This window comes from Athene cunicularia, assembly GCF_003259725.1.
Source record: "Athene cunicularia isolate RWA chromosome 20 unlocalized genomic scaffold, athCun1 chr20_part1, whole genome shotgun sequence".
Classification (NCBI taxonomy): domain Eukaryota; kingdom Metazoa; phylum Chordata; class Aves; order Strigiformes; family Strigidae; genus Athene; species Athene cunicularia.
Window position 1 is genome coordinate 359,735 of NW_020799125.1, and position 21,575 is coordinate 381,309.

The 21,575-nt window shown below is 58.7% G+C and overlaps 1 protein-coding gene across 2 annotated transcripts; it reads right to left on the reverse strand.

The window, feature by feature from the left end:
* Positions 1 to 3,331: 3,331 nt before the first annotated feature.
* UCKL1 (uridine-cytidine kinase 1 like 1) lies at positions 3,332 to 21,445 on the reverse strand. Of its 2 annotated transcripts, none has more exons than XM_026862055.1 (15): positions 21,093 to 21,445; positions 17,535 to 17,728; positions 16,838 to 16,944; positions 16,452 to 16,622; positions 16,218 to 16,289; positions 14,826 to 15,015; positions 14,301 to 14,362; positions 12,402 to 12,418; positions 6,553 to 6,651; positions 6,100 to 6,193; positions 5,710 to 5,772; positions 5,266 to 5,388; positions 4,812 to 4,919; positions 4,283 to 4,439; positions 3,332 to 3,704 (listed from the first exon to the last, which is right to left on the reverse strand). In XM_026862055.1, exons 1-15 carry the CDS (start codon positions 21,269 to 21,271, stop codon positions 3,628 to 3,630), a joined length of 1,713 nt encoding a protein of 570 aa, XP_026717856.1. In that variant the 5' UTR covers positions 21,272 to 21,445; the 3' UTR covers positions 3,332 to 3,627. The 2 variants fall into 2 exon arrangements, with proteins under 2 accessions (XP_026717856.1, XP_026717857.1); XM_026862056.1 differs by having other exon boundaries at positions 21,089 to 21,444.
* Between the last annotated feature and the right edge of the window lie 130 nt (positions 21,446 to 21,575).

A 21,575-nucleotide genomic window follows, 5' to 3' on the forward strand; every position in this document is an offset into this window, starting at 1 on the left:
CCTCTTCGGTGGTGGGCTCAGGGAGGAGGGCAGCGGTGTGAGCCGCGTGAAATCTTGGCCCTACTTCTCTCCTGTCTGGATTTATTCTTGTTTTTAAAAGAAAGGAGGCGCATGCCGGCGGGTGTGACAGCCTCTTGGTAAGCACGTGGAGGGGCTGTAGGAGCGGGAAGGCTGCATGTCTGCTGGAACAGGCACTGGCGCCATGTCAACACGTGTAATGAGTTGGGGACAGTCTCGGCGAGGGAGCGCGTGGAGCAGCCCGGCTGTCCGGGTGCAGAGATCTGTGTCTGGCTGTGTGGGGCAGAACAGCAGCTCCCTGAGCCTGGCGGGGCTGAAATCATCCCGCTGTCAAACAGGGACCCCGGCGCTCGGGGCGGCAGAACCAGGTGTGGGGCTGCAGGGGATCAACGCGCCGGGTTCAGGAGGGGTCCTGCGGGGTTAACTCAGACTTACATTTTTGAGAGCTGCCCGTTCCTAGAAACACCACTAATGGAGACTTTGCCTGCACCCCAGGAAATCCTCCAGCACCTCATTATCTTTGAATTGTCTTCATGCCTAATGCATTTCCCCCGCTGCGATTCCCCGGGCCATCAGATCGCTTTCCCCACCGCAGCAGCCGCTCCCGTGGCTGCCGACGGCAGCGCCCATGCGAGTGGCAGGAGCGTGTTTCTGCGGGGGCTGCCCTGGATTTTGAAACTCGGTAACACAAAAATCTTCTGCCTGTCTGCAGGTAATGGCAGGCGTTTCCCGATTCGGCTTCCTAACGCTATGGGATGCTGAAAATCACTTCTCTGGGGAAGGGGATCTCTGGCTGCTGTTTCTGGCAGCCTCGTGGCATAGTGATTTGCCGTAAGTGCGGAAAAAGGGATGTTAAAAGCTCATCAGTTAAAATGAATGAACTAACTACAAAATCAAAGGGAAGGATTTTTCAAGTCCGGCCCCGACAAGCTCCATGAAGAGGTGAGTGGGCCTAGAAAGCTGCCAGGAAAAGGCACAGAGGAACCTGTGATCCATTTTCAGCCCCGTCCTGGTGAAAGCCTTGGTGTGGGTGCGTGGCCAGTTTGCTGAGGTAAAATACGACAAAACCTGGGTTTGCCGGGGTGAAACGTGGTGAAATGTGGATCTGCTGAGGAAAATGCAGACTTTCCGAGGCAAAATAGGGATCTGCGAGGCAAAAATGCACGTCTGCTGAGGAAAAAAGGCAGGTCTGAGGAAAAACATGGAATCGCAGAGGAAAACTGGGGATTTGCTGAGGGAAAGTGCAGATCTTCTCAGGCAAAGTAGGGATCTACTGGGGAAAGAAGCAGACCTGCTGAGGAAAAATGTGGATCCGAGGGAAAACGTGGGCCTGCTGAGGAGAATCGCACATGTTCTGAGGGAAATTATGGAGGCACTGGGTTAAAAGCAAGAGTTGTCCTGGATGCAAAGGTCTCTGGGACCTTCCCCCGCTCCAGGAGCACCTTAGAGTTGTGTGGGTCATGGGACAGGGTGGCGGGTCACTTGGACCTCAATGCGGTGGCAGGGGGGGCCGTGCCACGCTCCGCCGTGCCATCGTTGGTGTGCCGGCCACCGGCCATGGGTGCTGGAGACTCCCTGGCTGTGTGGGTGGCATTCAGCAGCCTGGAAGTACTGCAAAACAAGACGTGGCAGTCTGAGGCTCTGGTGATGCCTCCTCCTCCCCACACCCTTCACGCCCCAATTTTTGTCTTCCCCCTCCCAGGGCTGAGTATCCTACAGCTGCCGTCTGTGCTGGTCACAGGCTCATTGGGACCATGGGATGGACCATGGGTGCAGAAGACCCTCTGATGCTCTACGTGGTGGGTCACAGCCCCGTTGCACCCAGTGCTTCTCCATCCACGTGCCTCCCTGGGCCACTTCTTACGTTACCCATCGAGGGCTGTTATCGGGGGCACAAAGAGGCTGCATCCACGGCGTTTCAAGGAGTTTGGGTGTGTGGATTGGGTTGAAGGATGTGCTTTGCCCCGCCAAGGAAGCGTTGTGGGATCTTCACTCCCGTGGTGGACCCGGAGGGCAAACCCTGCCTAAGACCCACACATGGTCTTGTCTCCCTCAAGGAAGCCAATGGCCAAGGTCTGCTGGAGCTTCACGCACGAAGGACGACGGTGGCATTCATTCATGGAGTTGAGCGTGGTCTAGAAAGAAGACACCAGGCTCCTCCCGCACTGAGCTCTTGTGCGGGCGGCTGCAGCCCAGAGGAGGGACTCCGGGTGCAGACGTGCTCCTCCACGGGCCTGGCGATGCTGCTGTCCCTTGGCCCACCTCTGCTCACCTGGTACCCCAGCCAAAAACCCCTGTGTCTGCCTGTCCTCCTGTGTTTGTGCTTATGAGCTCTCCTTCCACCTACGCAAGGAGCTATTTTTAGCAGACACTAATCAAGTGTCAGTGCTGGCTCTGAGCGTGGCTTTCAAGCCGAGGGCTCATGCTTTTGTCGAGCGCTCGCAGGAACTCGGGCGTGTGTTTTCTTTTAAATTTAGTTGAGAATCTATACATGCTGCAGAGTGGTAGCAGTTATTTCGGGCTCATCACACCTGAGCCCACACTGAGTTATCACCAGGAGACTCTCTATTTTGGCAAGGGCCTGGCAGAACATCCCCCTCCCGGCCCCGCTCTCCTCGCTACCCGGCCTTGCCTAACCCCTCGGGAGCCGGCTCTGAGCCAGGGCCGCCCAGCCGAGGGGCAGGCTTGATCCTCTTGGCCCATTTCCCTCCAGCACAAGGATGCTGCTGTGGTACTTTGAATCATTCAGAAAAGGAAAATACTCCGTGTTCAGCCACAGGGGTCACAGCCTCCTCTGACTAAATGCACCTCGTGGGGCTGGCCGGCTCCCCTTCTGCTGAGGTTGCTCCGGCCTTCTAACAGCTTCCTGGAGACCGTTACGAGACCTGCTCCTCACCACGTCTTGAGCAGCTCTGATTCAGCAAGCTGGCATTTGGGTGAGTTGTGTTTCACTTCGGCTGCTGAACTGAAACAGGGGCTGGGTACTTCTTATGCTAAAGCGTGACGTGATCCAAGCTAAACTTCAGCTTCCTTGCAGACACAAAGAACTGGCTCTCCTCTTGGGTCTAGAGCGTGGTATTTCCTCCCTGGTGCACGGCAGCGAGAGGAAGGAGCTGGGGAATGGGAGTGGTGGTTTTTTGTGCAGGTCTGAGGGGGGTTATTACCCTTTCCTTGCAGAGAGGCCGCAGGGCGCTCTCAGTCCCCACCAGCTCCGTGAGGTGAAGGCTCACGGCATCTCCCCTCCCAGGGCAGCGGTCCCGAAGGCTTGTGAATCCTTCTGGGCCCCCCTGGGGTGTGACAAAGAATGGCTCCATTCAAGAAAACCAGAGAAAAAATTTATTATTTTTCTTTATAAAATATCTCCAATAAGTTATATAGGCAAATATTTAAATTAAAATAAATTAACTCCGCTCTATGCTGGGACACGCGACTGCCCACAAAGTCAAACTAGGATTTGTGTTTCTTTGAAAAAATATGCCCTAGATCTCCAATGTAAGATTTGAAAAAAATATCTATGCTTGGTGAGGAGGAAGGAGAAATCTGCAATGGACAGAGGGGTTAAGGTGCGGTGCTGAAGCTGCCTGGTGCCAGTGGCATCTCCACGTCCAGCTAAGTGCTCAGAGCATCTTCATCATCGCTCCAGTCAGGGGGAGCGTCCGTCCCAAAGTACCGATCACCAAAGTTCCCTGCGGGGAGAAGGAGAGAGACACAGTCCCAGGGCAGCCCTGCAGGGAGCCCTGCGGCCCGTCCTCCAGCCTGCCCTTGCCCCAGCAGGCAGGGAAACAAGAGCAGGTTTGTTTGACAGTTTGAACGGCACTAAAACTCATGTAGCAGCAAAACTGGAGCAGCCCGGAGGCTGTTTTAGCACCCGGTGGCAGGGGTGTTTCCTGGCATGGCAGAGGTGAGGACAGAAGAACAGAGTGAGCTGGTTTTGGATGAGCTTGTTGAAGGTGGCGGCTTAGGGAATGAGGTGGGCACAGGTCTGCTCCAGCTGTCCCAGCCCCGCTCCTCCATCTGGGGCCGGAGGAGGTTCACGGCACCGGGAATGGCTCCCTCTGCCAACAAGGTCACGGCAGCCTGTCGATTCCAACACCCACATGGCAGCAGGACCCAGGAGAGGCAGTGGGTCTCCGGGTAAAATAAGGCCAGACCTAAGATGCTGCTGACAACCAAGGCTTCATCTCCTCTGGTGAGTGGGCCAGAAGCACTGAAAATCCAACACCCCCCCCCACCCCCCCGATTTCATTTCTACCCAGATACTCACCGATGCCGGGGATTATCCGGAAAAGATCATTCACCTTCTTGTCCACAGCTGTGGTGATGATCTTCACGCGGGGGAAAGCGTAAGCGACTGAGTGGACACCCATCTCGGCCATAAGCAGGGAGAGGAGGAAGATCTTGTCTTCTGGGACATCATGATCCTAAGGAAAGGCACGGGGAGAGCCCGGGGTAAGGGATCTAAGGCATGTTATGGCCCATTCCTCCAGGGGGCAGCACTCTAAGCACTCAGGGAGCTTCCTGGAGCCCCTTTTTCTCTTCCCCTCTCTGGGGTTACTGGGCACTGCACCAAGAAACCAGCCAAATCCTGGCTGTTACTACACAAGGAAGGGGTGTCTTCGCCAACACCCAGTCACAGAGTCACCCCAGCCTGTGCTGTCCCCAAGGCACCTTCCTTCAGGAGGAGGAGCCCGTTCCAGCGCAAACCCCTTCAGCGTGGCTGTGACCAGCGTTTTGCCCGTTCTCCAGGAGCGAAGCCCCCCCGTCCTCCGCAGCGTGCCCGACACCCTCCGTACCAGCAGCACCCGCACTGCCATCATGGCTGCCGCGCCCGTGGACACCGTGCAGTCCATCAGGATGACGTGGTCTTCGCTGATGTCCTTGGGCAGCCGCAGGTAGTGGAGCTGGGCAGGGGGAAGAGAGATCCGCTTAGAGGCTGCAGGTGAACGGAGCAAGCTGAGCCCTTCTCTTAGAGGAGTGAAGGGTCTTTCACGCCTCTCTGTCTCTGGGACGCCAGCTGTCCGCTTGGAGCAGGGCGCTGGTGCAAACACTCAGGCAGCACACCAGCCCTTGCCTGCTCAAGCACGCTGGCAAAGCCCACTTCAAAAGCTTTCAAAACACTCGTTTTCTGAGCACTCACCCCCCGCCAAGATCAACGCTGGGATGGCTGAAGAGCTCTCAGGAAATACCTGAGTCACCCCCGCATGCGGGCTCTCGCCGGGAGATGCCCTCGGCAGCCCAGAGCTTTACCTCCGGCTCGCCCGTGTTGCAGTTGGTCTGGATGAGGATGGTCCCGATGCGGACGTCCTTGCAGACCGCTCGCAGCGCTGGCTCCATGGTCTCTCCCGCTCGCAGGATGGACACCCCGGTGATCTGCCGCACACAGCGAGGAAGGGGAAGGGGAAGGCATGGCGTGGGGGGGGTGCACACCACCAGCAGGGGGGGCTCTGAATGGGCAACCCCAAAGCACATCCCTTCCAAGAGGGTTGGGAGGGCAACAGTGACGCTGCTGATGGCATCCTTGGCCACCGACCTGTTGCCTGTCCCGATGATACAGGGTATCACGATAGTAGCCACCAAACCCAGGCCTGGTGGGAGCCCTGAGAAGCCAGGGGTATCCTTCCCCTGCATTCACGGGGTTTTCAACGGAACCCCACGAAGCAGGACTGAATAGTACTTTAAGCTTCCACTTACTTGCTTCCCGCTGTACGTCCTCCCTTCGTAGTCCTGTCCCTGAGGGGTCTGGACTGTACAACTCTGCAAAAATACATGTGAGAAGCATTACGAGGGGCCCTCAGCGAAGCTCTGGTACTGGGGAGCCCTGGTACCAAGGAACCAGCCAGCTGTGGGCTGGTCTGGACCCTTAGAAACCGAGGTTGGACAGTTGACACCCAGGGCCACGTCATCACTCCACGGCCCAGAGGAGCACTGCTCCCTTTTTAATTGAGGAGGAAAGCTCTGATACACGGGGAAGGTTGGAGGAGCAGATCATGGAGTCCTGGCTCCCTAGCAGTTAGGGGTTAGGAATCGGAGAGAAAACACAGCACCCGCTGCTCAGCCACCCAGCCACACGCCCGAGCCCACCTGGAATGGGAGCAAGGAGAGCGCATGCTCAATCAGCAACCGCATCAGCCTCTTGGAGTAGAAAATGAACTCATCTCTGCTGGTCTCCTTGTTTCTAGAGGGGAGGGAAAGGCAATGTAAGCTGCGGACCAAAGTGTGCCCCAGGAGATGCTGCCGGAGGTCAGACACTGCGCGGAGGTGGCCAGTCCCTGCCCCTGCCTGGCCCTCAGCGTCTTGTTTGCACAGAGCCCACTGGCTGAGCCTGGAAATGCAGGGGCAGTTTTAAGGTAAAAAGCAGAAAAATTGTTGGCCAGACCGCAGAGCGGGATCCACCACCGTCTAGCCTGTCCCGTATCCACAAGTCACAAGGACAGAGCACAAGTGGGATTTGGGAGCCCAAAGCAAGCCGAGCCCACCCCAGGCAGCAGCCAAGCCCCAGCCCAGCCCAGGAAGCCGCAGTGGCGGGGGCTTTACCTGATGATGGTGTGCATGCCCCTCACCTGAGGGGTGCTCTTCAGCACGCTGAGGGTCTGAGGAAGGGGGTGGCACTGGTGGGCAGAGGCCAGGGCGGCCCTAAAAACCAAACACAGGGTCAGAAGGTCTCCGGGCAAGGCTGGTGCACAGCACACGGCCGGAGCCATCCTCCCAGATGTCGTCTCACACTGCAAATGCAGGCCCAGGCCATGCAGCCGAGCTGAACGAGCAGCCAGCCCTGCCCGCTCCCCCGTGACAGGCAAGGGACCTGCTCCCACGGAGAAGGGACCTCACAGCCCAAGGCCCTGCCCTTCCTGCTGGGCAGCTGACCCCTGGCTGGCCCATCTCGGTTTCCACTGGTTGGGAAGAAAGTGGAAAATACAACCAAAACCTTCTCCGGCTTGAGAGTCTTATCTGGTGGTGGGTCCTGAGCTCATGGGGTGAGGAGGAGCTGCTGCGGTTGTCTCTGTCCTACAGGTGCCAGACGTCACCTGGAAGGGGACAGGCAGCCAGGCCCACGGCGCTGGCACCCGGCTCGACACGGAGCCGGGCTGCAACCAGACCATTTCAGAGAGCGCCCGGCCTGTTCAGGGACAGATCCCCGCCAAATCGGGGACAGCTTCAAGACTTTACGGCTTTGTGTGACTCATCTCCACATAACTAATAGGGCTGGGAGCTATTCTTGGATCAAGGGAACACCGCTCATGGGGAAGCACACAATGGAGCCCCGTTAGTCACCTCGCTCTTTGAGAGCGGCAGTAATGAGATGAAGGTCACAGCTATCTGGCTTCCACAAGGCTGGGCGGGATGGACAAGCGACTTTGTCTGGGAGGAGGGCTGGGGTCCGAAAGCCACACGTCAGATCACAAACGTGCCAGCGGCTACATCCCGGTCAGAGAGATGTTGGGGAGGAGAAGAGAGCAAACAAATGGAAGCGCCAGGTGATTAAGGCTTCAAATCAAGCAGAAACCTGGATTAATTGCACACGCGTACACACACACACAGAGGCACACAAAGCGCAGAAGAAGACAGAGAAGATGACTGGGTAGGGATGGAGGAGGGCAGAGCCAGCTGACTTGAGGCCTCCATCCACATAGCCATCTCCTGGTCTTGGCCAACCAACACCAAACGAGACATTCCCAAGGCCTGTGGGTACTTAAGGGCTCCTTCTTGCTTTTGCCAGCTCCGGTCCTGCGTAGCAGCGAAGAGCCCCTGCGCAGGGAACGCTCCCGAGAGCTGCCACCGCTGGCGGCCGTGGGGAGGGCATGGACGGGCTGTGCCGCCATGGCAGGCTCGCCTGCTGTCGGCAGAGCCCGGCTGGGCTGGGGCCATGCCCGGCGTGCTCCCGCTGCCCGCACACCCCGACGCCTGTTTGGGACAAGCAGCCCTCAAGGCCCCGGACCTGCTGTCAGCGAAGCGAGCTCAGTTAGTCACCACAGCTCGGGTTAGCTGCCTCCGGAGATGCTCCTGGGGGCACAGCCTTGCCTAAACCCCTCCTAAGACCCACGCGGTGGGTGAGGACCTTTGGCAGACGCTGGTGCCCGCCCAGGGGCTGCCTGTTTGCTCGTTTTGGGGGGGCAGAGATCAGCCCCCCCCCCCAGCACAGAGCCATGCACCCACTCATGGCCCCAGCTGGGTTGGCCAAGGTGGCGAACTGCTGTCGCCCAAACCGGAGCAGCTGAAGGGGTTGTAGCCCACAGGGTTGTCTCCCACCCAGGGGCACAAGCTGGAGCGTTCCAGGGGCACCTCTCCCCTCCGTCCCTGCCAGGCCCACGTCACAGCACCCCACCATGCCAGCGGGACGAGCAGCCCCTCTCCCGCCCCGGTCCCTGTGGTGTTGCAGGGGAGATGCGATGTGACCCGGCTTCTGCTCCCTGCCCCAGATGCCAGAGAGGGCTCTTAACTCCGAGAGCGGCCCCACGTGCCTGGGAACACCTCCCCTGCACCCCGAGCTGTCAACAGGCCCCCAGGAAATGCTGTCAGCGTTTTGTCACCGACCCTTCCACACCTTCCCACGACACCCGCGCAGGGGCTGCTGCTCAGCGCGGGGACGGGGAGCTCTGGATGCTCGGGGCCCCGTCCCTGACAGCAGGGAAGCTGCTTAGTGCTGGAGGGGGTCCTCACAGTGCTTTCTGGGGGAACAGCAGCCAGTCTTATTTTTGGGGTCGGGATAAAGATCCTCTCTCAAGTGTCCCCCCACCCCGGTTTGGTCTGCACAGCCCCAGAAAACCAGGAGCCTGTGAGCTGTTTGCCCAAAGAGCCTCAGCCCAGGTTAGTAACGTGGCTCACACTGCCCAGGCCTTGCCCCCCTCCCCGGCGTTAGTGTCACAACCAAAAAACCGCCGTTAGCGTTTGTCTCCTCACATATCCCAGCGCAGCTTCCTCTGGTCCCCAGGTGGGAGGGATGTTCAGGGGAGACAAGACAGGAAACACGAGAGTTTAAGGGCAGAGGGACAAACGTGACATGAAACAAAGGAAAAAGGACTGTTATTAGTCAAAGGGGGGGAAAAAAAGACCATTTCATTGAGCTACGGCTTTTCGGACCTGCGTGGTGCCCAGGCCATCGCCACACAGACCCCAGTGCTCCTCCCTTGGTGACCGTCATGTCATGGCTGCTCTCCACGGGGGGAAAGCTCCATCCGCTCTCACCGCCCCGGAGTCCCAGCAGGGACATTGTCCCATCCCCGTCCCGGGTGGCACCACACTGCAACACCAGCTGCAGCTCTCGGAGCCCGGAGGGAAATGCGCAGCCCTCGCCCAGGGCTCTGCTGCAATCCCAGAGCAAGCGCAGGCTCTCGAGGCCAGGCTTGCAAAAACCTGCGTCCAACCTGCCCCACAACCACCCAAAACTGCTGGTGGGCTCAGATGGGTGCCCACCTCCTGGCACCCTGCAGAGATGATCTGCTCAAGCTTTGGAGAGCTTGGAAAGCCAAGCGCACCGGGAACACAGGGAGAAACCCAGCTCTGAGCATCACCACCTGCCGGGAAGATCTTCCTTCCCCCGAGTTGACCTGGACCTGCCCTGGGATCACCATCCCTTGGAGGGGCTGAGAGGAGAGCTCAGCCTCTCCGGCAGCCGCCCTGCTACCACCGTGTCACCTGCGGTGAAACCCCTGGCCCAGCCCTGCCGGGACGGACGGAGGGACGGGTCTCTGCTTGCCACGACCTGCAGGCAGCCTGCCCGCGAGAGCAATGCTTCCTGTCCCTCCCCCTGCCAGGCAGGACCGCGGCGGAAAATTCAGATGGGCAGCCATGAACACGTCAAGAAAACGTCTCACTTTGGAAACTTTTTTTTTTTCCCCCCCCAGAACAAAAGCTTTAAAGGAAAAAAAAAAAAAAAAGAAGAAAGAAAGAAAGAGAGAGAGAAAGGGGTGACCATCTCTCAGGAAGGCTACAGGGAACATCCTCCGCTCTTTGTTGAGCATGCTATCAAGCAGGAAGCAGACAAGAGACATCCAGCTACAAAGGAGCTAATGCAGTCAAGGCATTTCAAACACGTACAGCGGCTGCCTTTCACGGCTGACATTTCAAACAAGGGCTGTTAAACTGCGCCACGGGTTGATATTTAAAGACACAATTGGCAAAGGGCATGCCAAGCTGATCGAGACATTGGGGGTGGGGAATATTGATTGGTGAGGAGAATTCAGCTGAAAAGAGCACTGGCTCCGAGAGCTGGGCTGCTCGCTGGAAGAGAATGGCACAAGGGATGGGCAACAGGCTCAGCTGAGAGCGCGGCGCCTCGGCGGGCACGGGCTCGCTGGGCTGGCTCCTGCTGCTGGGCTCGAGCAGGAATATTCACCTGGGAGTGCCTGTAGGTAGTGAGACCTCCAGCACACGCCCGGTTAAACAGGTGGGAAGCTGGACAAGAGAGAGCCCAGCTGCAAGGATGCTCAGGTCTGACCTGCGCTCTGAGGGAGTACAGAGGAAAGCAGCGACGCTCCTCAGCAGGAAGAAGTTACAGGAGGAAAACAAGGCTGGCAGCTCCAGGGAACGGCACCGATTTCTTTAAACTCCTCAGAATTCACCCATTTGATCGGCTGAGAGCTGGGGAGAGGCGCTCCCTGCCCGTCCCAGCCGCCCTCTGCGGCAGGAGAGGCAGCTCGGGGCCAGCCTGAGCGCAAGGACCGAAGAAATACCTGGCCTTGGGGCCGGTCTAAGCGTCCAGGTTTTATTCTACCAGCTACAAAGGCCTCGCTGCGTCCCCACGGCTGCCAAAAGGCTGCGACATCAAAACAACGACCGTGACATTTAGATGAAGCCATTCAAGACAGGACAGGGAATGGTTTTCGCTGAAAAGCCCCATATTTGCCAAGCACCTCTCGCCTGACACGCGTCTCTCCATCCACCTCGCTCCTCCTGCGAGCGCGGAGCCGCAGAGGAGCTGAAGGGAAACCGCAGCAGCAGTAAAAGCACTGGGACTCCAGGAGTGTAAACAGATTTTGTTGCAGGAAATTTTTTCCAGACTTTCTGGCGAAGGTATAAATTGAAACCACGAGCCTTAAACAGAACATAAAAATGTCTGTGGCTGTGGTTATCACAGAGTTATTTCTGCAGGTCGGAGTTACCTTTCCAGACTTGCTGTCATAAAGCTACCAACACTTTCCTGACATATTATTCAATTCCTGATTTTTAAGGTGCACAAAAAAGATCACCTGTCCTGAGCCACTGATTGAAGAGGAGAATCCCTGGAGAGAAAAGCAATTTTATATGTGTGTGTATATATATATGTACGCATATACACATGGGCATATATACATATATACATAAACACCCATTAGTCTACCCTCTGAAGTTATTCCTGCAATTTTTTTAAAGCAACAGACTTCATGCTGAAGAGCACCTTCCCACCCGGACCTCCGGCCACACAGGGAAGCTTACGCTGTCGGTGTGGAAATGTCAGGCCCCACAGTGTTAAACAAGCAAACAGAAATAAAATAAAACATCCAGTCTAGGAAATGAATGGCTTAAGCAGAAATAAGTCATGTGGTGGGGTTTTTTCCTGTTCATCTTAGGTAGTTTAAAAGCTTGTTGTATGCTGAATGTAAATTTTAGGGTTACTTAAGTGTCTCCATGCAATGATGGAGATCTAAATGGAAACCCATCTGTGGTAACGCATCCCCTCTGCTTCCTACAAAAATCCCTGGAAACTTAGCCGGCTGCTTAATGGAAGCAAGAGAGCTAAAGTCCCATCTGGATCCACACGCTGGAGAGGTTCAGTAAATCACTTTACAGCATCCACCTGCGGATACTGAGAAATCAGAAATCCTGCTGTATTAGAGCAGCATTTTCTTAGTCCCCAGGGAGTTGCTGCGTATCTTTAGACCCTGCCGTGCAGCGGGTGCCTCTTGCCACGCCGAAGGAGCCACGCTCCCTCCGAGTGCCATCAGGCTTGTGGCTGAGAGCCCCCGCGAGGGATCCGGGGCCCCCACCACCCTCTTTTGTTAATCAAATAATTGACATTTAATGATGTTTGATGATGCTTAACCATCAGGGATGGGGAGTGGCTCTGAACAACTGTTCGTCTTAGAGGATGAAGGGAAATAAGAGAGACTCCCCGGGCGCAAAGCTTTCCCTCTTGCAGAGACTGGGGGTCCCCAGTGATCAAACCTGGCCCTGCCCCAGCCTCAGGCTGGCGGTGCCCTCGCAGGATGAATCCATCCCTGGGGAGCAGCCCTGGCCCTGCCAGTCCCAAGGCCAAGGCCAAGACGGCCTTTCGCCAGCTTCCAGCGTGACGAGGCCGCGCGTTAAGCAGCTGTCGGTCTCGGCTGCAGGTCAGGGTTAGGCGAAGCAGTGCCTGGCATTGGAAATGCCTCGGGCTGCACAGACAGGACAGAGTTAGGGGCTCTTACCTGACACTGAGTTCACGCTGCGGCAGCAACACAAAGACACAATGCAACCGGTATTAAGCATTGTCAACACCAGGGTCGTTTCAAGATAAAAGAAAAGGAAAAATAGGAATATTTTCCTGCATTCACATGTAGCCTTTTCCCCGTCTTCCCCTCCCCAGGTAAATGAAAGCCCCCGCCCCCAAAGCCAACCCTTCGCCTGGCTCGAAGCAGCACCCTGGGGAGGAGCTGCCGTCTTTGCTCACTGCAGCATCTAGCACCAGCTTTACTGGCCAGAGCCCAGGGCTGGCAGAAACAGCCACTTCCCCCCTCCTGGCCTGTGCCCCGCAGCTGCGTGTCCTCCTCAGCCTGGTGCAAGTGACGCTACCAGGGCTCTGCTCCTTGCTCCTCTGACCTAGGGCTTAGCCACCGACTTCCCGACTTCTGGGCCCCTCACCCCAAAAATGCCATCGAATGACTCGAGCGTGGCCAGAGAAGGGCAACGGAGCTGGGGCAGGGTCTGGAGTACAGGTCTGCTGGGGAGCGGCTGGGGGAACTGGGGGGGTTCAGTCTGGAGAAGAGGAGGCTGAGGGGAGACCTCCTGGCCCTCGGCAACTCCCTGCCAGGAGGGGGCAGAGAGGGGGGGTGAGTCTCTGGAGCCAAGGCCCCAGCGCCAGGCCCCGAGGGAATGGCCTCAAGCTGCCCAGGGCAGGGTCAGGCTGGCTCTGAGGAAGGATTTCTGTGCAGAAGGGGCTGTTGGGCGTTGGAATGGGCTGCCCAGGGCAGGGGGGAGTCCCCGGGATCCCTGGGGGGGTTGAAGAGTCGGGCTGAGCCAGCGCTGAGGGATCTGGGGGAGTTGGGAACGGTCAGGGGGAGGGTCATGGTGGGGCTGGAGGAGCTTCAAGGGCTTTTCCAACCGGGATGATTCTGGGATTCTGTGACCTGCCAGAGCTTAGTGATGTAAACCTGGGCAGTCAGAAAGCCCCGACTGCCGTCTGCAGCCCTGCAGAGAGCAGAGTGCTCTGGGAGGGAGGATGTTCCATCAGGTTTTTGCATCAGAGCGGTCCTGGGCGCGGGAGGCACGATCCATCGTGTCCCAGCTCACATCCAGGGCCTGAGTGGCTCCTGCCATGCGGGAGCTCAGAAAGGCCTCTGGGAATTGAGCCCTTTACTTTCAGGTGCATCCACCTCCAGGTCACACTGCTTCCACCTCCCAGGACATCGCTCTGAGCATCTCCACAACATCCAAGCTACAAACATGGCAGAGGAGGCGGCTGTGCTGCTCAGGAACAGCGACACACAACAAGATCATTTGATCAGAGGGTCTCAGGCTCAAACCACTGGTCAGGACTGGCCCAGGACACGCAGAAGACAACTTGTTAAAGCCAGTGATGGGGAAGTGATGGAGCATCTGCCTGGAACGGGGCTCAGGTGTCAAACCTGACAAGACTTTGGGTTTTGAAACCCATAGGCTGCACCCAGCACCGAAGTGGAGAAGTGAGCTCTTGGCTGTGCAGCGGTGTCTGCGAGAGGGTGAAGAGCAGAAGCCAGAGAGCTGAAGTATTGTGGGTGTGGGGTGACGCTGGCCCCGGGAGGGCTGCAGGCCAGGAGGCCACATCGCTCCGGTCACTGGAGATGGTTGGTTTGTCCCCAGGTGACGCGAATCGCCCAGGGAGGGAAGGAAGCTGCTGCAGGACCACAGCGGCAGAGAGCCTTGCCCTGACCAGAGCACAAGGACGAGGCAGCCTCCTTCGCTGGAGCGGAGGGAGCAGGGCTGGGAGGAGATCACAGGGACAGCCCCACGGCCCACACGCCTGGAGCACGGAGGGAAGCGCCCAGAGCGCCGCTCCCTGAAGTGCCACCGCTGCACGGGCAAGGCCGACCCCCTCCCCGTCAACACCCGGGGCACCGGGCAGCTCTTACCTCTTCCAGCTGGCTGTGGACGTGCTGCACGATCAGGTCAATAGCCACCGTGTTTCCGCTCCCTGAGGCCAACCAAAAACAAAAAAGAGAGGCAGCCTGCTCAGGACCGCAGCACTAGCAGGGCCTGAAACTTTTCTTCCTCGAGCAGCCCAATATTTTAAAAATTACACCGTATCCCTGCTTCCCCAAACAACCCTTCCCTAGCAAAGCGGAGACATCCCTCCTTTTATTAAATTCTTATTTAGTCCTGTATTACCGAGGATCTCAAAGTCACCTCTAGTTCTAAATCGCTAAGCTGCAGGAGCTGGTAGGGCAGGACAACGGTGGAGGGAAAACCGCAGACTTTCCCCAGACTTTTGGTCACTGTTTGGAGACACTCAGCTGGAGGGATCTTTGCTTTGCCACGGGACAGCCCCTCTCCTGCTGGCGGGCGGGGTTACTGGTCAGTAGAGCTGAGGGACGAGTGACCCCGGTCCCACTCAGGACGGAGCCCTGTGGCAGCGGGGGGCAGCCCTGGGCAGGTACCTCGGGGGACGACGATGTCGGCCAGCCGCATGGTGGGCTGGATGTACTGGTCGAAGGCAGGCTTGACAAACTTGTTGTACTGCTTGATGACACCCTCGATGTCACGGCCACGCTCGCTGATGTCCCTGCGCAGGCGACGAACCAAGCGGATGTCTGAGTCTGTGTCCACAAATATCTTCAGATCGAGGAGCTGAAATGATTGGGGGAGGGAACAAACCCCGCCGGGTTAGGCGTGGAATTCAAACCGACCTCCACCAGCCACAGCCAGAAGGCTGAGCCCTGTGCACAGCTCAACACCAGTTTAACAGAGCTCAGCCCAGCTCTGCTTCAGCCTGGAGGGAGCTTTGTCTCTGCAGCCCCTGAACTTGAACCTGGCTGGCTGTGCAGATGCTTCAGTGAGCCCCTTGCTGCCACTTGCCCCTTCCTCTCATGCCCCCCGAGACCTGTCCTGCTCTAAACCTTGTCTCTGCTTCAAAGCAGCTCCAACACTTCGGCGGGATGTTCCTCAAGAGCGAGGAGGAGACGGGAGAAGTTAATGCCCACGACACAGACCAAGAGGCCTGTCCCAGGAGCTGGAGGGAGCCAGACACAGCGGGTCAGCTCACGACGCTGCCCGTAACTGCAAGAGAAGGCGCAGGGATGTTCCGAGGAACCTCCTGGGGGATTCACCCAGCCGTCCACTGGAGGTCATCGTTGCTCCAGGAAAGTGCAGCCCAAACACTCGCTTGGCAGGGAAGGAAACTTTTTAGACCGAGCTTGGCTAAGTTTGTGCAATGGCTCACTCCCTCCTATAGCATTTTTCATGTAGCTAAATAATTCCCAAGGAAGCCTGAAGTGCTGGGTGAGGAAGACCAGGCTTTGTGCAGCAGAAATACAGCAGACTTTGCTTCTGGCTGCGCGAGCCGCGGCGTGTGGCGGGGAGGTGGGCTACTGCTGGTGGGCTACTGCTAGTCCCATTGATGCACCACCACCGCCAGCGGCCAGCTCAGCCCTCGGCTCCTGGGAACGAAGGGCTGAGATCAAGGTCTCTGCTGAAACGCTTGATCTCAGCCGGGGGCTCTTCCCCCGCCGCTGCAGGAGCCGAGGCCCATCTCTGCTGCACAGTGAGGTGCCACAGCGGCCCGTGGGACCTGGAAGAGGTGGTCACCTCCCTGTGCGGAGCCACAGGGGGAAGCACGCTCCCACCGCCTCCCCCAGCCGGCTCCGGGGTGCAGGGCGGGTTTGAGGGGTGACGCTGAAGCACTGTGGGAGGACAGGGTCCCATTCAGCAGGGCACAGCAGCCCCGGGCACCTGGAACTCTCTCAGTGCTGAGATACAAGGCTGCAGGAGAGGAGGCTGCAGCACTTGCGCCTGTCAGGCTTCCCCAGAACCGGTTCTAAACCCCTTCTCACCTTCAGGAGCTCCTTGTCCGCAAATGCCATGATGCCTTCAAAGATAATCACATTGGCGCCATAAAGGGTTTTCTGTGGAGTCAAAAATGGAGGTGGTGAGACACAGAACACGTGCTCAGGGGTCCCCCATCCTGGGGAATCTCTCTGGGCTGTTAGTGAGCGCGAAGGGGCTGGAGGGGTCCAGCCAGCAGCCCCTCCCCTGCCTTGGTGGTCCCCCCCCTCAGCGCCCCGTACCCATTCCTTCTTCCGGCTGTGGGTGGTGAAGTCGTAGATGGGGATCTTCACGCTCTTGCCTTGCTTCAGCTTCTTCAGGGTGGCGATGATGAGGTCAAAGTCGAAGGCATCGGGGTGGTCAAAGTTGAAGTCGTTGCTGGCTGCCTGCTCCTGCTGCTGCTTGGTCAACACCTGCCCACAGAGCAGAGCTCAGCGCACGTGGCCGCCCCACCAGCAGCCTTCCCCCGCTCCGCTGTGCCCAGAAACCTCTCCTTCTGCCCCAAGAACCATCCAAAGGGGGATCCATGACCCCGTCACTAAACCCAACCCTGCGTTTCCCCATCGGGGGGTTACGCCGAGGGCCACGGCAGCCCATGTTGCCTGGCCAGGCCGACGCGCAGCCTCACCTTGTAGAAGGAGTCCATGGACAGCAGAACCACCCAAGGGACATCAAGAGCCTCGATGATCATGGTGGCCACCGTGGTCTTCCCAGAGGCGCTGCCCCCTCCCAGGCCTGCCAGGGAAAAGGGGATGAAGCCACCGACCCCACAGTCTGCCTTTCCAACCACGGGCTAGAGGCCAGGTCCTGCTCTGTTGCACTAAGTTGGAGGAACCTCCAAAGAGGGAGATCGGTGGGCACTGCTAGAGAGATTATCCTTGAAAATGTCAAATGGCACGTCCTGTAACTGCCAGCAGTGTCCACAGCAAGAGCTGGGAAACCCTACGTTAGGTGGTTGTGTAACAAGGGGAGAGATGGCATGAGCCTAGCCTAAATCCCTGGGAACCCGTGACAACCCAGGCAACAACAACAAGTGAAGATCGTGGTCTGCTCAGTGCCTGCTGTAATCCACCCCGCGCCCACCTGCGAGGTCTCAGCTGCTGCCCAATCCTACAGCTCACCTGGACTAACTGTGGGGACCCTCCCTGTTCCCGCCCGGGCTGAGCAGCTCACACCCTGGAGTCCGGAGCCAACCTCATGTTTCCAAGGAGGCTGTGGGGCAGGAATCCCCCTGTGATCTCCTGGAGAGCCAGCGGACAGGCAGCACCAACGCTGCCGGGCTAACCCGGGGTGGGACAGAGCCCAGACACGCTGCCCTCACCTACCTATCACAAAGGCCTCTTTGGACTGGGTCCCGTGCTCGTTGTACCACGGCGGCCGGCCAGCTGTGTAGATGGTCCTCTTGCTGGTCCGCAGCAGGGGGGGCTCAGACTTGCACTGGCTAGTGGTCCGCTTTCGGGGTGGCTTGGTGGAGCCCACTGCAGGGTACAGCCGGTCTAAGGACTCGGCGCTGCTGTTGCTGGGGAGGGGAAGGAGCTCGGTTACTGGTGGTGGGGAAGGGCCTGTGGTCAGATCTCGGGGGGATCCCACGCTGTACAGGGGACGGATAAAACGGAGGAGGGGGAGAGGCAACCACAGCCCCGCTGTGGCACCACCAGCACCCCCACCTCTGCCACCCCACGCCACGGTCAGCGATGAGGAATCCTCACACAGGACCACGTTTTAACCTGGAACAGGTGCAGCGCACGCGCCGCGTCCTAGGGCTCTACTACCCGGGGGGGAATGTCTACGTTAAATAAACCCGCCGGCGAGCTCTCAGAAGCACTGAGGGGTGTCACTGCAGAGGGCAACCACCTGTCCTGACCGGCCCAGGGACCTTTGGGCTTCCATTTGCCTCTGCTTTGCCGCTCGGGCTGAGCGAGCACTGCCAGAGCCCTGGAGCTGCTAAATGCTTCTTATCTCTCCTCCCACCGCAGCCCTGGGGAGGGAGAGAAAAAAAAACCAAACCACCCTCTGGAGCCCTTTTGAGCTTGGCAGTGGAAGAGCAGCGGCTGGGAGGCGATAAGTGGCCCCTGGCCAGGAGATAAGCTGCAGCCGCGCTGCCCAGCCAGCGCGGGGATGGGGAGGATTATTTATACCAGCTCCCGCTCCTCCCTGCTTGCTGTTTCGCCGCCTCGGGAGGGATGTCTCCTCCCTGTGAGAAGGTGCAAAGGGCTCTCCCTGCTCCCGCTCGCTCCTCTCTCCAGCTGTGACGGGGCTGGAAATGAAACCTCTGCAAGGTCAGACAGCCCCGGGCACCCAACGCTCCGAACGCGGCCCCGTCTGGGACAGCGCGGCCGGGCTGGCGGGGCTTGGCTGCCTCTCTGTTATTTTTTGCTCTTGAAAGGGCTTAAACTGCAGGGCTTTACAGATTTTTGGTTTGATTTTAAGCTGTTTTGGTATGAAGATTAATTCCCTTCCCTCCCCCAGCCCTTTTTAGAACAATTTTAGATCAAGATCAAAATTTGAGACCGGCCATCTGTGCGTAAAGTGACGGAGCCAGCACCCCTGCGCGAGGTGGGATCCCCCCGCGACACCTCCGCTACCTCCGGCAGCTCCTGCCCCTGCTCCAGGACCTCCCACACCCCTGCCCACCCTACAAGGCTGCGCCTACAGCGTCCCCCCGCCAGCGCCTCGAGCCCCCGACACCCAACAGGAGCCCATCGGCACAGCCAGGCCCGAGCGGCGCCGGCCTCCGCCTCACCCCGGAGCCACAAACACCCCAACTGCCGCTTTTAAACAGCAACACCAGGAGGTGAGACCCATCCAGACGGTCTTCTGCGGTTTCTTTCTGTGGAAGGATGGCTCCTTCCACCCGGAGAGGCAAACCCAGACGGGGTATTTTGGTTTCCTCTCCCACCGGTGACGCTGCAGCAGCAACGAGGCCCCGCTCGCTATTCCCAGAGCCGGGCTGACATCAGCCGACGATGCCGGCGCATAAACAAAGTCGTTTTGGCTTGATAAAAGCAGAGATGACAAAAACACAGTTGTTTACCAGAAAATAAACCAGTTCCTTTCATCTGCGTCCCAGCCCCTCTCCCGGGAGCGTGGCGCTGCCGCCCAGGGCTGCTCAGCCGTTTTCCTCCGGGGACACACGCCAGCGTCCCCGCGCCGGGCGGCATTCGGGATGCTCGGCAATTCGGGGTAACGCAGCGCCCGGCCCTGCCGCGCCACCCGCAGCCCGCAGATGCCACGGGCCAAGCCCAGCACCCGCACGCTGCGACGCTGAGCGAGCCCACGATTCCCAAAGCGACTCCGAGTTGGCCAAACCTCTGTTTTTTGGGGCCAGAGCGGAGCCTCTGCAAAGCCTGGCGCCAGCATCTTTGATTAGTACCAACATAACCCTGCTCCCGGCCGAGGTCTGCACCCCGATGGCTCCGGCTGTGCCCGGGGTTACAGGCTGCCGTCACAGCTGACACGCTGCTTTCCCAGGTGGCACCCGCTGCTCCCCTGAGGGGACCCACCCAGCAGCCGGGGCACGGCCACGGGACGCGGGGACAGGCGTGGGGATGGGACGGCCGGAGCAGAGCTGTCCTCCCCCCCCAGCACGCCTGGGGCTGCTCTTGGAGGCAGCGTTTTAATCCTGTTCCAAGAGCTGGCCTGCTTTGCCTCCTCTCATCCAAACACTCTTGGACTTCCACCCGAATTTGTATCTATAGATACAGAACTCTCTCTGTCGAGACAAGAGATCTATTCTACACATGCATAGCCTAGGTATATTCACCACCTCTTAAATCAGCGTTCCCCGTGATTTATCTCGGATAAGCACGGCCGTGGGGAGGGCTGTGGGACTGCCCTGGAGTTCTGCAAAGGTCACACATTTTCTCCTAATGTTACACTTCAAGTTTTGTAGATGTTTTCCGCCGCTGCCTTTGCCAGGAAGGGACTCCCCTCCCCACCGAAGGAACGGCTGCTCCCAGCCCTCCCGCACCCCTCTCCCACTTGGCCGTTTCTTCATGGCACTTTTTAAAAAATTCCCTGCAGCAGCACTAAAGCCTGTGCAGTGCCCCTCCCCGCGAGGCAAAGCCCCCAGAGGAAAGGGAATCTCGATTTAGCGCTGAAGTTGGTGCCATTGCTCTAACCCAGGGACAGTCCTTGTCCCACGCAGCCCCTCCCCGGCAGAATGTGTCCCCCTCCCCGCCTCGGTTTCAGCCTCCCGATGCCACAGCGAAGGGAATACGAAAGGAACCACCGCCCTGGGCTCGGTAACCCCTCTCCTGCAAAGCCTTCCCGGAGGACTCGGCTGTCCCCAGCTCTCCGCAGCCTGTCCCCAGCCTTTGGGGACGCTTTGCCTTCCCTGGAGCTGGGGCATCTTCTGCCAGGAGGAAGCCTGACCCTGTGGGGAGGTCTGGCCTGGGGAGGGGGGGTGTCTGCTCCCCAAAAGGGTTCTCCAGCACAAAGAAGGAAGCGTTTTGGTCCCGCTTACCCCAAGCAAGGATTTAGTGGGGTGAGAGGGGCCCCCCTCTCCCTTCCTCACCCGCTGCTCCTTTCCCTGTGACCGGGGTGCAAAGCTCTTTGCATCCCGGTCACAGGGAAAGGAGCAGCGGGTGAGGAAGGGAGAGGGGGGCCCCTCTCACCCCACTAAATCCCCCACAGCCCCCAGCACGGAAAACTGGCAAAGCCTCAAACCTGAACCTGCAAACAAACAGGAGCCCCGTAAACACCCCAACTGACCCAGCACTCGGCCCTCCAAATCCACCGGCCCGGCGGCGCCAGGCCGGCTTCATCCCACGTCCCCCCGGGAAGCTGATCCTCCCCCCGGCTGCTGCAGGGACGGAAGGCGAACAGGTGGGAAAAAAAGTAAAAACCCACCCAAAACTGAAGCAAAGGAGGAACTCACCCACCGTCGGGCCCCAGGGCCCAGCAGCCCGATATGCGGACGCTGGAGAAGGCTGGGGGGCTGCTCATCTCCCCCCCCGGGCGTGGAGCAGGAGGTGATGCTGGGCAGAAGGGTGTCACCCCCCCCGTCCCCCCAAAAAACGGCGGCTGTGCCAGAGGGGAGAGCCCCGGTTCCAGGAGCCATGCACAGGGGGGGTCCCCCCCCCGGCACAGGGACTGCGGACTCCCGAGGGGCCGGGGCGATGCGGACCCCCCCCCCAGCAGATCTGGGAAAGGGGGTGCTCAGGGCTGGAAGATGGAGGAAGGAGAAAAGAGTGCTGCCGGGGGAGTGTCTTTTGCTGGGAGCCGGGGAGCGGTCAGCACGCCTAAGAGGATAGCTTAACCTAGAGATTACGTTCATTACCTGATATTAATAGCACTGGCTTGATTAAAGAAAAAGCGGGGGGGTCGGGGGGGGCGAAGTGACACCTCCCCTCACCACTCCCTGC